General features: G+C 44.2%; 1 protein-coding gene across 1 annotated transcript in view; it reads left to right on the top strand.

Annotated features, from left to right (window-relative positions):
* The first annotated feature begins 3,928 nt into the window (after positions 1 to 3,928).
* Positions 3,929 to 13,814, top strand: part of rapgef5a (Rap guanine nucleotide exchange factor (GEF) 5a) — a 54,893-nt gene continuing 45,007 nt past the window's right edge. The window contains exon 1 of the mRNA XM_030119891.1: positions 3,929 to 4,235. Coding sequence (XP_029975751.1) covers positions 4,092 to 4,235 — 144 coding nt within the window. The 5' untranslated portion in view covers positions 3,929 to 4,091. The remainder of the gene's footprint in view (positions 4,236 to 13,814) is intronic.

The following is a 13,814-nucleotide window of genomic DNA, read 5'->3' as shown; positions in this document are numbered from 1 at the left end:
TCATCAGTGAATATGTTGATGGAAATGCAACATCGACCTGACAGTGATCACAACCTGAAAGGGGAAACCGTTTATTGACAGAAGTAGGTGGAAAAGCACTGCTTGGCCTGGTGGCTGATGATTCCTGCTGCACCAGTGACAGTTTACAGGAACTTTCATTCATCTACTGTACCTGAAGTACAGTTTGGGTTCTTTCACGGTGGGATTGTTGCATCTCGTTTCTGTCCTTGCCCCGGCCTTTGCTGAGTTCAGCTTTCTGCTTGCCATATTCCTCTCCTCACTTTTCTTTTCTTTATAATTCTGCTCCATCCTCTTGTCGACTCCGAGTTCCTCCGTCACCGCCTCTTTTCATCCCAGAACTGCTGGTTCCTCTTCTCCTTCCCATCCCTCCTCTCCTCTCCTCCCTCCTCTCTCCACAGCACAGCGTTTCATCCTCCCGTTTCCTTTGTGTCATTCTCTCAACCCACTGCGTTCTCCCTTCTTCTCCTCCTCCTTCTGGCACTTCTTCTGTTTCTCCTTCGTCCACGGATGGAGAGCTCTGTACGAGACGAGAGGAATTGTATCTCTGCTCAGTTGGCCACGGGCTCTCTTCAATATTTAATCAAGAGTGCATTTGTTTGAAAAGAGCTCTGAATATCTGTGTGGGTGAGTGATAAAGAGAGATGTCTGACCACTGCGTGTGTGTGTGTGTGTGTGTGTGTGTGTGTCTTTGTGTGTGTGTAGATACTGCATTTGTATTCAGGGGAGGTTGGTTAAAAAAGATAGAAGTGTGTATGTGTGTGCTGTGACAGTTTTGGGATGAAAGGCTTTCTCTAGTTTTATGGTAATTGGTTTACTATCTCCTCTCTCTCTCTCTCTCTCTCTCCCTCTCTCCCTTTGGCCTTCTCGTTCCTCTCTTTCCTTCTCCATCCCTTCTTTAAGTCCTTTCCCCTCCCCCATAATCCATTCTTCTACATGTAATCATCATACATTGTATGTACAGTATAGACTCAACCGTGTGTGTGTGTTTTTGTGTGTGTGTGTGTGTGTGTGTGTGTGTGTGTGTGTGTGTGTATAGTAGTCCTCTGTTATCAGGTTTGTTTGATTTTGCTGTGTGTGCATATGTGACTGTGTGTTGGTGTATCAGCGGCCGGTCCCGGAGCGTTCCCCACGGACCACAGAGCAGCACATTTCATCATCCTCCAGACTCGGCTCCAGAAAGCCCAGAGTCCCTCCGCTTCTCTTCTGCTTCTTCAGCAAGTTCAGCAACACAGAGAGTCTCCCTTATTTCCTCCTTTCCATTCCAGGAGACTGCAATTATAAATATAAATACCATTACAATTTCTAAATTCGCCGTGGAGCAGCTGAAAGCATCTGCTGCTGTTTAGCTGCTCTGGGTCTTGCTGAAAATTAGCATTTTTCTGCTTCTTCTGCTTCTCTCTGTGAGTCCTGTGTGAAGAGATGGGTAACGTGTCCGGTCTGTAGTCTGCCGTTTCCCACCGTCAGCAGCACAATACTGACTATCACCGGGATAAAACAGTGAGAAAGATGAATAAAATCAGACAGGATTCTGAATCTGACTCCAGCCGATACACCGCCTCATTCTTACCAGATAAGAAGTGAAATTCAGAATGTGTTTTTGTTCAATTGCATCAAAGTGGCAGCCCTCGACTGTAACACAATGTTCTGACAAAATTAGAAAAATGTTCTTTTCTCTCTGTTCTTTCTTACTCGTCCTTGCTGGTTTGAGGTGAAGCTTGATCTGAAAAGATTTTGTTCAAACCAACCAATTTGTTTGCATCTGTTGCCTCTTCAGTCAAACAGATCCAATGAAACAAAGAAACACCCACATAATCCAGGTGAAGATGAAAAACAAACAAAAAAACATCTAAATGAGTCACTAAAAAAACAAAATAAAAGATACATACAATAACTCGGCCTTTCTTCAAACATTTACTTTAACTGTTACTCAGTACTGCAGCTTTAATGTTTCTGGGAAAAACTGACAATGTGAAACCAAACAGCTGGACCTTTATCAAGTACCACATCCTCTGTTCCCTGCTTCTTTATTTTCACCCAAAATTGATATCAGAACTTCATCGATTTCACAAAACTTGACATGACTTGGTTTATGTGTGTTTTTGTCCTTGCAGGGCGCACACCCATACTGACTATAATATTTTTTTTCAGCTGACATCTTCTTTGTTTTGTTACCGTCATGTTAACAACTTCTTCATTCAAATATCTGGAAACCAAAAATCTGCTGCGAGTCTTGATGAAGTGACAAGATTTGTGCTGAAATTTATCTTAAAATAAAACGGTCAGAGGAAAAGCTGAAGGAGTTGCTTGAAAAAATTGTGTCTAATGTCCAATTTTTTTGCAAAGAAATTGGCAATGACATCCAAAGCATGGCATGGACACTGTGTATTTTATACTATTGTGTGTCTGTGTAACACAATTAAACAACAAATCTCAGTATATGTTCCAGAACTGTTAGCATTTTTAATGCATTTCTGTTTTCCAGCTGCCAAACAGTTTATCTGGGCCGCTGCTCCTGACAGCGATGGTGTTGGTATAATCTGAGTCCCTGAAAGGCGGCAATTATCCCAGATTACAAGTCCTATCGAGAAACAGACTTGACATCTCAGTTATACAACTGAACCCGCTGCACTCAGACTGAACTCTGCTCCGCTTCATATCAAATTGAGTATCAAGCTCAGATAAACTTGAGCCCCTTGAATTCAAATGAATTCTGTTAAATTATTTCACTAAAGCGTATTTATCAGACTTTGAAGGAGGCTGTGATCTTTTTAAAGCTTTAGAATGAATTTCAAGTTGTCCCAGGGCTAATTTACAGTTCACACAGGTTTGTGTGTGATCATAGTGGCAACGGAGGTGAAAGCCTCACATGAAGCCAGAAAGAGAAAATGGTCCTTGCTGTACTTTATGTGCAGTCGGCTCCAGAGCAGATGGATGACACTGCACAGGTCACCGCTGCACGGCTCAGGAACACAAGCAGAACTGACTGTGAACGCTGTCACTGTTTCCATCTACAATACAACAAATGCAGGAGCCATCTGATATCGGGCAAAGCGAAACGCGGTGGAGATTGTGGGGCGATAACAGGCAAACCTTTCAGTGCAGGATAAGGTTACATGATACACAGCACAGGGAGGAACAATTTATTTTTTTTTTTAACTGTGGGCTATTCTTCAGTTTGCCTTTTCACACCTTATTTTAATTTCTGTATAGTCTGCATGAGTTATAAGAGATTGATAGATTCACCTTGATATCATCCTTGATTCAAGTCCAGTTTGGAGGCATTTTGATGAGGAGTTTGCATGTTCTACCTGTGCTTGTGTGTGTTTACTTCAGGTTGGTTCCTGTGGATATCTCCTTACAAGGTGAACTGGAACTTCAGGCTCCACATCTTTCTCTCTCTCACACCTTTCGGGGAAGAGGCTCCTGAAGGTGGATTACTTCCCAGCCGGCCACACAGGCGCGCGCTGAGCCTGCTCTTTGTTTACCTATGGAAATATGAGCCAGGTAAACTGGTGACGTCGCCCCAGCGCGTGCCTTCTGCTGCTCTCTTCCCCCCTTCCTCCTCCACTCACCCCAAACACTTTCAATCCTTTTCGTTGTATCTCCAACTAATAATAATAATACAAATTTAAAAAAAAAAAAACGCACGGGTGCGACAGCGCGCGCTTTGTATTAATCCGAGACGTGATTAGAGATTGAAAGGTGGAAGTGATGCAACGCTTCTGTGCACCTGTAACGTCCCCCCTCCTCCCCTCCTCCTCCTCCTCCTCCTCCCGGAGCGACACACTCTCTCACACACACACATCAACCTGGTGGTATTGAGGAGCAAGACGCGCAATCACTGGGTGGAGCAGCGGCGGCGGCGTGCTGCGGAAAACACGGAGCAGGTCGTAGAGGCGGCGCGCGCGGCTCGGCTGCAGATGCGGGTCGGAGAGTGCGAGCGGCGCGAGGCGGGGGGAAATGGCGAACGGGCGCGGGCGGCGGCGGTACGCCTGGTGAGGATACCGTAGACACCGAGAGCACCAGGACAGACGGGGACGTGAAAGAAAAAGGGGGGGAGCGCGCGCAGCATGGAGGACTCGGAGCCCGCAGAGGACGGCTTGCTCGCGGGTTTGCGGTGGAACAGGAGCGCGCGGGACCAGGCGCAACTCAAACACAAAATCCGGGACCTGCCGGGGCTCCTGAAGCACGGGCTGCACCTGCGGAAGAAGAGCGTGAGTATCTCCGGCGGACTCTCCGTCCTGTCCTGCTTTTTTTTTTTAATTTTATTTCCACGTTTGGTGACCGCTGGCGAGTTTTGGCGGAGGTTTCCCCCACGCCACTTTGCGCTCCGAGGCCGCTTCGTAACCCCGTCACGACTCAGGTGTTTTCATTCTCGCTGCCAGCGCTGCTGTCGCAGAGGCACCGTGTGTGTGTGAGTGTGCGTGCGTGTGCGTGTGTCTGTGCTACATCCATAATAAAAACAACTGCTGTTAGACATCATACCTCCACACTCTGGTAGTCAAGGCAACCCCCCCCCCCCCCCCCCTTCCCCATCATCTCCTCCACCACACACACACACACACACACACACACACACACACACACACACACACACACACACACACACACCTACTGATTTACACATCAAGCTGTAATACTTGTTACAAAACCTGTTTGTTTTTTTCACAACACCGTAATTATTTTCATTCCAATGTGTCAGTGTGGACTTTAATATTACCCAGCCATTGTTCTATCTCTCTCTTTTTTTTTTTAATCGATGAGTTCATTATAGATTGTCAATTACTGTATTCAGCACAGCATCAGACTTAAACAAAATTTCAATAAATCAATTTTTTTTAACCATATTGATGATATGGCTGCATGTTCTTCCTGTGCCTGTGTGGATTTTCACCAGAACCTCTGTTTTCCTCCCACAGTTCATAAACATGCATGCCAGTAGACTCTTTATTTCCTGTCAGATTGAACGTGTTGTTGTTTGTCTCTCTGCGTTCGTCCTCTAATGGACTGGCCAGTTGTCCTGTGTGTTCCTGAATCAGCTCCTCAGCCTCACAACCCCGAACTGGACGCAGTAGTAAAGATAGATGGATATGATGGTTGGTTGGAGTGAAGCGGTGGTTGGCACTGTTTTCTATCCTCTACAAGGTCGCATGTTTTTCCTGTGTCTGTTTGTGTTTCCTCCCAGTTCTCAGTCCATTGTGCCCTTTGCTGAATTCTCATCCTTGCAACCTGAGTGCGAGTATTGTAAGTAGATGGATAAAAATATTAGACATTGGCCAAAATTGTAATACATTTTATCAAATGTACTGTAAATGTCTTAAATGTGTTACTAATTTCAAATAACGGGATTATCAGCAGTATATCAAAACACATTTCATCCTATATCTGTTATTGTTTTATGCAACTTTCAAAAGCACACAGTAATTGTAGTTTTTGGCACCTCATTCCACTAGATTGTAATAAAACACAGAGAAAGATTGTCATTTCCAAACAAAAAGACTGTTGTTTGGTGTTGCATGTAATTATGAAGGACTTCTCTCAAAAATTGCCAAAAGGAATTTGATTGCTGCAGCACAGTTTTTATTCAATAGTCAGCATGCTCTATAAATGTGAAGTCTGTTTCCATCAGAAGGGCTGGATCAGATTCTAGTCTGCAGCTGAGTCATTATTCAGAATGGTCAACTGGAGGACTTTCAATAGGAAAAAAAGAAAAAGGAATCACCTCTCTCCACGAGTGAAGTGCAGCCCCTCGAGCTGTGAACTGCGTCCAGCTTGTTCTCCAGAGAGGCAACCATTTTCAGTGACGTTGCCCTCAGCACTGTTTTGAAAAAACGAAACTCCAGCCAGAGTTCAGACTTATTCCTCACAGGACACAGAAAAGAGCTCGGGATCGCTGCCCTCTACAAATTAATCACTGTCAAAAAAAAAAAAAAAAAAAAGAAGTTCGTGTTGGCCAGTGGTTGCTGTGTCTACCTCTGGGGGACTGGGGGGAACTTTTTTTGAATGCCAAACAGTATTCACCGTGAGTTTCCTTTCAAGCAGATCTGCATTTCACTTTTTAGTGTTGATTAAAGTGGTGACATTAAAACCATTTATTCAGTCTTTTTTTCAAATTTTTTTTCCAACACAAGTTGTGGAAAATCCACATTGATTTCCTCCGTTACCTGGTTTGTCTGATGGCTCGCAGCAATCAAAGTCATATTTCCATAATCATTCAATACACTCCAATTTCCCCAACATTACCAAGCTTTAATCAGGCGAAATTTCAAATCAACCGTCTTATCTGCATCACGAGTCTCTTGGGTCTTTCATGATGACTGATCAGCTGAGCAGTTAATGTGTGTGCGTCGGCGTGGAACGAACATACCTGACAAGCCAAATGGCTGCTCGGTGTGTCAGCGCTGCTCATCTTCATTATGGGTGACAGCCGGGAGAAAAACACGTCCCCGGCTCCCTCTGTGGGAATGTGAGACGGCGTGCCGGAGTGTCCAGTCCCACCGGAGCCAGATGTGCTAAAAATATGCAGCATTTTGTAGTATGACACCGCGCGGCACCGAGGAGACCCAGTTCATGCCATGTTACATCTGTTTTCTTAAACTGACACTCAAATGACCTACATTTGACTGTTTCCTGTTACCTGTTAGTGCGGTCCAGTTTTCCCCGTCAAAATAAATAGCCGATGTTACAGTCTACAACAATATGTTGAGGAAAATATCTGAATATCGGTGAAAAAATGCAATAATTCTGATACATTTTCCTCCCATTTGTACTTCAAAGACGTTGGGAAGACTGATGGTTGATGCGTTTTGCTCTTTCCCGCTCATTTCTTTCACCGGTTCGGTGTGTGAGTGTGCTCATGTGTGGCTGAGTGTGATGAGGCGTGGGTAAGTAGTGTAAAGGCATGGCTGCTGTGCAGGCTGGTCCTCTCTGGACGCTGGTAGCTCCAACATGCTCCATTTAACACAGGCTCACATGTTCACACTCACATGTTTGTTTGCACCGAGGAACGTTTTAAGCAGTGATCGTATCTGCGTCACTCTTGTTGGTTGTGACTTACAGTATCTTCAGGTGTTGTGTGTCTTTTGTTAGAATACAAACATCCCACCTCAGCAGTTTTTTTTTTCTTTTCTTTACCTCGTGTGTTTCATTGATGTTTGCCGACAGCTTATGAAGCGAGTTGAAACTGTTTTATTGCACCGAGCCATCTGCCGCCTTTGGGTCCGGCCTGCAGCCTCCAGCCTCACCTTGGAGGATCAAGTCTGTAATTACCTGTTGTGACTTGCTTTGGTTCAATTATTTGTCCTTTCATTGGCCGCGGTGTGACAGGAGCACAGAGATTTGCGAACACTTTGCTGACATTTTACCTTTTATTGCACTTGCCTCGGTGCTTTGTTTCGGAGCCAGTTTACGACCAGGAGAACCTGGCTCCGGTTCCCTCCTTTTTTCAAAGGGCTGACTGAAGCTCAGTCAAAGTCGCCCACATCTGAGAGACACATATTGGTCCATCCATTTTTTTTTTCCCCCCTCTCACTCCCCTCACAGTGGCAGCATCCCTCTAGCTTGTCTGGGCTGAGGAAGAGTGCGCTCTGGGTCTAGGAAGACCCCTGCCAGTGGGGCTTGCCTGGTAGATGATCGGAAGGCGTATAAAGCTCAGCCACCGCAGTGTGGGGAAGCAGCAGCTGAACTGTAGGCCTCTCCCGGATGGCTGACCTCCTCGCTCTGTCGCGAAGAGTGAAGCCCGACACCCTGCAGAGAAAACTCATTTCAGCCGGTTGCGTCTGCAGTCTCATTCCTTCAGTGATGACCCTGAGGCCGGGACCGTAGGTGAGCGTGGGTTTGTAGACGGGCTGGTAAACTGAGCTGTGCTCTGCTCCCTCATCACCGCGACAGTCCGGTACAGCAGCCACCGGCCCACATCTGCCCCCCAATCCCGCCTTCCGTAGTGAATCGTCTACCTGAGTTAGATCCTCCGCCATCTTTTTGATCCACCTGACTCTCATAAAACACAAAGACAGGCAGATCACGACAAGCCCAGCTGAGACTGTTTACTTTATTATTTCATTTATAAAATCCAACCTCAAGGTTAGACTCTTTGTTGTGTAACCAGTTTCGCTGTGGAGTCATGCATTTGATTGGATTTGACTGTTAATCCAGAGGAAGGAGTAAAACCAGTGTGAACGAAGCACATGGATCTTTATTTAAATCTTGCTGAAGTGGTTTTCACTGAGTGAGGCAGGCTTCCCCTCAGAGGTGCCATAGAGCTTAAGAGCAAAGCGCAGCAGTGGAAAAAAAAAAAAAAAAAAAAATCTGATGGTCCCGAGATCATCATGATTTCTTCTTTATTTCATTGCGATAGCATTAAAATTCCAATTTAAGATTTTTTTTGAAAGATCAGAAGTGAAGCAGTTACCACAGTTGCATAATATATATATATATATATATATATATATATATATATATATATATATATATATATATATATATATATATATATACTGTTTTTATGAAGATATATTTCAGATTTAAAGCGTCTAATTAGCATTAGTAAAGTGGTTTTTATGACCCATGGATCCCAGCAGCTGTTAACAATATTATTTTGCAATGAGATAAACACTGGAGAGTGTAACATTCAATTAAAGATAATTACTTTGCATGAGACAAAGCATGTTTGTGTGCTGTGTGTAGATTAACTTTAAGGCTTGAAGACTGGGACAAAACAGGAGGCTATGTGTGACGTTTCTGGTTCGCAGCCAGGAAGTCATCACCTGCCAAATGTCATCAATAAAATGCGACCATTGAACCTTGATCGGGGTCACGGGAGTCCGAGGTGCACTGATGTGTGCTGGAAACAATGGCTGCTCTGATCCCCCAGAGGAAATACTGTAGCACGGATTGCTGAAAGCATTAATGGCAGAAAAGTGTCGGAACACAGAGGGTATCCCAGCGCGCTGCTTTTAATTTTCTTGCAATCAATTAATCGACTAATCATTCAGACTCTGGTTGCAGTTTGCACACACACACACACACACACACACACACACACACACACACACACACACACACACACACACACACACACACACACACACACACACACCTTTGTGGCAAAGTCATTCAATGATGGGGAACACGACTTAGAGCAGTTGCTGCTCTGTTTTTCTGCCTTTCATTGAAAACAAAGCTCGTGATGGATGCAGACATTTTTTCCAGTGTTTTTTCAGAAATACTTGCACTCTTAGTTTTAGTCATGCAATTTTTTTTGACATGATTTCAGATTTTGTCCCCTTTAATGTCTTCTTCTTCTTCTATACCGCTTTCTCGTGTTCAGAGATGCAAAGAACCAACCTCACCAGTGTTAGAGCGCACCAGATATTTAATATTTGAATGGGATGTGTGGACGCGTGCTGCGATAATACATCCAGAATATTGCTGTACGACAACACAAACTTAGATATACAAAATGTTCCTCACAAGCGGCATGTATAACTGCATCGTGTTGTATTTCTGGCTGTTAGATTAGATTATGGAACCTAACGCACCCCTAATGCAGGCTCTGTGACTTTTTAATCACGGTCGAAAAGGGAAGTGTGTCAAATTCCCTCGAATGTGATCTTATTTCTACATAATGAATGCAGCATAATGGTGCTTTCTCCTGTGTTTTTATGTCTGCCGGCAATATTCCACATCCATAAGTGCATTATGCTGTACATTGAAATAAGAAACATGAAAGCATGAGTGAGAGGCGGGCTGGGATGAACATTGCACGGTGAGAAATGCAAACACTGTTCCCCATGTTTGTTTACTTAAAGTGCATTAAAGGCTGGAATGACAACACTTTAAACGAAGTATACTGTTGAAAACAAACATCTTTACCACCAACGCTTTCCTCATGATGTTCAAAGTATTTTTGTGTATCAGTCTACACGACAGCATGCTAAGTTAAATCAAAGGAAACCATTTTAAAAGCTCAAAATGACAAGTTTCTGAATAAAATAACTGAAACATATGAGCTAGTGTAGATATTAAGTGTGTGTTTTGGCAGACCAGAGGTCTTGTGCTGTACAGAGCTTCTCCTGACAGCTTCACCTTGTCTGTGTGTGTGTGTGTGTGTTTGTCTACGTTCGGCTACAGCTGTATTGATTTCTCCATTTTGACTTTCTCGTATGACTGATGTGTCAAGGAGTCGACGGGAGCTTTGTGCGAACGTGTCGCTGAGTGTTTGTGTGTGTGTGTGTGTGTGTGTGTGTGTGTGTGTGTGTGTGTGTGTGTGTGTGTGTGTGTGTGTGTGTGTGTGTGTGTGTGTGTGTGTGTGTGTGTGTGAGACGGAGGGCTTGCCAAGCATGCCGTGCTACAGCTCTTCACTGTGCTCAGCAATCTAATCTGAGAGTAATCCATTTCTTTCAGATAATGACCTCGCTCTCTCCTGCTCTCGCTCTCCGCCTTGCTCGCTCTGCACACACTTTGAAGTCATCACACAGATAAGCGTGTCAGCATGCGCTCTGTCTTTATAGCTTTCATTCATCTTCCCTCCTCGGCTCCTCTCCGCTCTCCCCTCGCTCGCGTTCGGCCTCCGAGGCTGCGGCGGCGGCGCCCATACATTCCCCGTAATAGGGGGAGCGTGTGTTTGTTAGAGGGAGACGGGCAGAACCGCATGCGGTCGCACAGGCGACAGAAATGCCTTGTTGTTGCGAAGCGGTGTGAATGAAATACCTCTGGCGCTGGCGTGCGCCTGGAGTGTGTTTACAAGGAGAGATGATGCCGCAGAAACAAAGACCTATTGAGAGATCCGCGCTCACCAGACGAGGAAACGGAGAGATGGAGAGATAAGATGGAGAGACCAAGACAAAAGAGAGGGAGAGAGTGAGACAGATAGCGAGAGTCACAAACAGTTGATTTAGTGTATGTTGCCTGGCTGGGCGGAGTGCTCGACTTAACCCTCAAGCCAAACTCTGAAGGAACAGAAACCAGCTCTCACTTCCACGGATATCTCGGAGTACGTCCTCAGTGACTTTGTGTTTTTTACGGCCAATTACTGATCTGTTCCGTAAAGGTTTCTCAGAGCTGATAAAGCTCCAACTCAAGCTTTACACTTTGTTAATCAGAAAAGCTGACCTTGTGAACACCGTGACTTCCAGTTCTATCCCTTTATGTGGTCGTGATTAGTGCAACACACGTTCGTATTATCCTTATCGATGGACAGAACTAGAGAGGAAATCAGTGTTTGGCAGGTTTTTTCTTTGTTGCAGCAGCGCTTCTTGGAAATAAATGTGATACTGTTGGAAGTTCTGATCATTTCCTGCTCAGTTACTGCTTGATTTGTAAAGAACATTCATTTGTGGGATGGGCAGCTGAGTGTGGGTTGCGACTCTGAATAAATTCCTGTTTTCCTTTGCTGTTTTTATTAACTTGTCTTGACCTTCTAAAACCAAATTTGTAGGCAGTCAGGTGCAGAAATAAAATCCTGTAAATACTGTAGCGGTAATCCATATCTCCACAATATTGAACCAAACTCGCAGTGGGGAGGATCGAACGCTCTTCCAGCAGAGCTGACTGCAGTTTAACAACTCGGATCAATAGTCAACTGCAACGAAAAGCGGTCTGACATTGACAGAGAAGATTACGCAAAGTTTTCATGTTCGCAACCAACTTGTCCAACTCTGCTGCTCATGCCACAAACGCCGGTCCTTTACCAGCGTGCCGCTCTTTGAAAAGGTATCGCTGAAAATAATCTGATAATCTGTCAAATGCTATTTTCTTCAGTTTTTCACTTAGTTTAGATAATTTATTCTCTACTAAATTAAAATTGTTAGTCATTTGTTCAAAATTTGAACAAAAATAATAGAGAATTAAATACTGAACTGGAATGAAAGCACACAAACAAACAAACAAAAAAATAACTCAACACAGCAAAACATTATTGAGATCTGGTGGGAAGAATTAATTGTATCAGTAGAAGTAATTAGACGAAAATAGCACTGAAGTTATACACTGTTGTACACATAAACTGCAAAATGTCAGGCGCCCAGATAAACAAGTGAGAACTGGAATAAACTGCGCTCCAGGGGAGATCATCCGCCACCACTTCACCCACCTCAGCTACTCCCTGCCTTCGCTACTATTACACCAACTATCCCCCTGTAACACGTTCCTAAAGATAAAATAAAGTACATTTATGGCTGTTTTATCAATTCATCCATTGTGTAATGTATAAAATGTCGACCTCCAGTTTTGGATCAATGACACCATTTAAAATGAGCTTTAGAGGTGCTGCTTAGAGGGTTTTATTACCTTTCGACGGAGCCTGGCTCAGTTTTCTACATGTAAGCAGTCTTTGTGCTAAGCTAAGCTAACAAGCTTTTGGCTTTAGCCTCATAGTTAATGTCACGGGAGTGGTATTGATCTCCTTATCTGAGTCTGGCTAAGAAAGCAGAGGAGCATATTTCCCTAAATGGGGAATCCATTCCTATAATGAAGAGTTGGTGAGCTGTGATTAACTCCCCTTAAGAGGTGTGTGTGTGTGTGTGTGTGTGTGTGTGTGTGTGTGTGTGTGTGTGTGTGTGTGTGTGTGTGTGTGTGTGTGTGTGTGTGTGTGAGCGTCAGCGCAGCGCATGTTTTGTGTGCACGTCTGAGTGCGACATCCCAGACGGTATCATCGCTCTAATGAGGATCACACACTCTCCTCCACATCTTTCTAATCATCACTCTTATTTCATTTTCTTGCGACTCCAGAGCTGAGCGCTCCTCTCTCTCTCTCTCTCTCTCTCTCCCTCTCTGTCTTTGTCTTGCTCGCACTTTCTCTCTTTCGCCATTATAATTAAGATGATCTCTCTGTCTCACCGCCTCATCGCTTTTCCTCTCCGTCTGTCATACCCATATCCATCCTCATCCTCCTCCCCTTGCACTTCATCAGCGTTCCTCCCTCTGCGTCTCAGGTGCTTTTGTTTAGCTCATTTGACGTCTTTGTATTTTTCTATCTGGCTTCATCTGGCGGTTTGTTGTTCCTCGCCAGCGGCAGCAACAGTTGCTGGCAAAGGCTCAGTTTGAGTGGAGGTTTCCAGAGGGATTCAAACCCGCAACTCTGTCAGCGGTGCCTGCTCCCTGGCTGATCTCAGAGACCAGTTGCACTCCGATTGCAAGAGGTTTGCATCTGTCTGTTTCTTCATGTGCGCTGGCGACGTGCTCGCCATCCTAATGCTCTTCTACAGTCTGTGTTTGTGTCTGGGAAGCTTTAGTGTTTTAAATCAGATGAAATAATCATTTCTTTTTCTTTTTTTTTTGGGACATTATTCTCTTTGAAATTTACTCTGAAAAAAGGAGTGCAAAAGATATCTCAAAACATACACTGTCTTGATGTTATATGGTACCATTAAGTGTTGTAAAACAATCGCACACAATAAAAGTTGCCGGAGATAAACAGACCCACACAAGGAAATACTTCCATTTGCCCGAGTGACTCAGTAACGGACGACAGACTGAGTAACTTATTTATTCACAGAGTGGTTTTACAAGGTTAATATTGGAAGTTTGAAGACTGGAGGTTTCGTGGACTCACATGTCACGATTGTAACCTTTTGACCTTCTTTTTCATATTTGCATAATTCATATAATTCTAATTTTATTGGACTTTTTATAGATCCTTGTGAAGGTAATTTAAAAAGTTTTTTTTTAAGTTGCAGCACAAGGCGTGACGTCGTGCCGTCGAGCTCCAAAAGTATGAGTCTGCACGTGATGCCGTTTCCTCTCCACCTCATCAAACACTTGCTATCATTTTTAATCCATTTTATGACCAGTAT

The sequence above is a fragment of the Salarias fasciatus genome, chromosome 22 (genome assembly GCF_902148845.1).
Source record: "Salarias fasciatus chromosome 22, fSalaFa1.1, whole genome shotgun sequence".
NCBI lineage: Eukaryota > Metazoa > Chordata > Actinopteri > Blenniiformes > Blenniidae > Salarias > Salarias fasciatus.
Note: the sequence above shows the minus strand (reverse complement) of the source record. Positions and strands in the feature narration are given on the sequence as shown.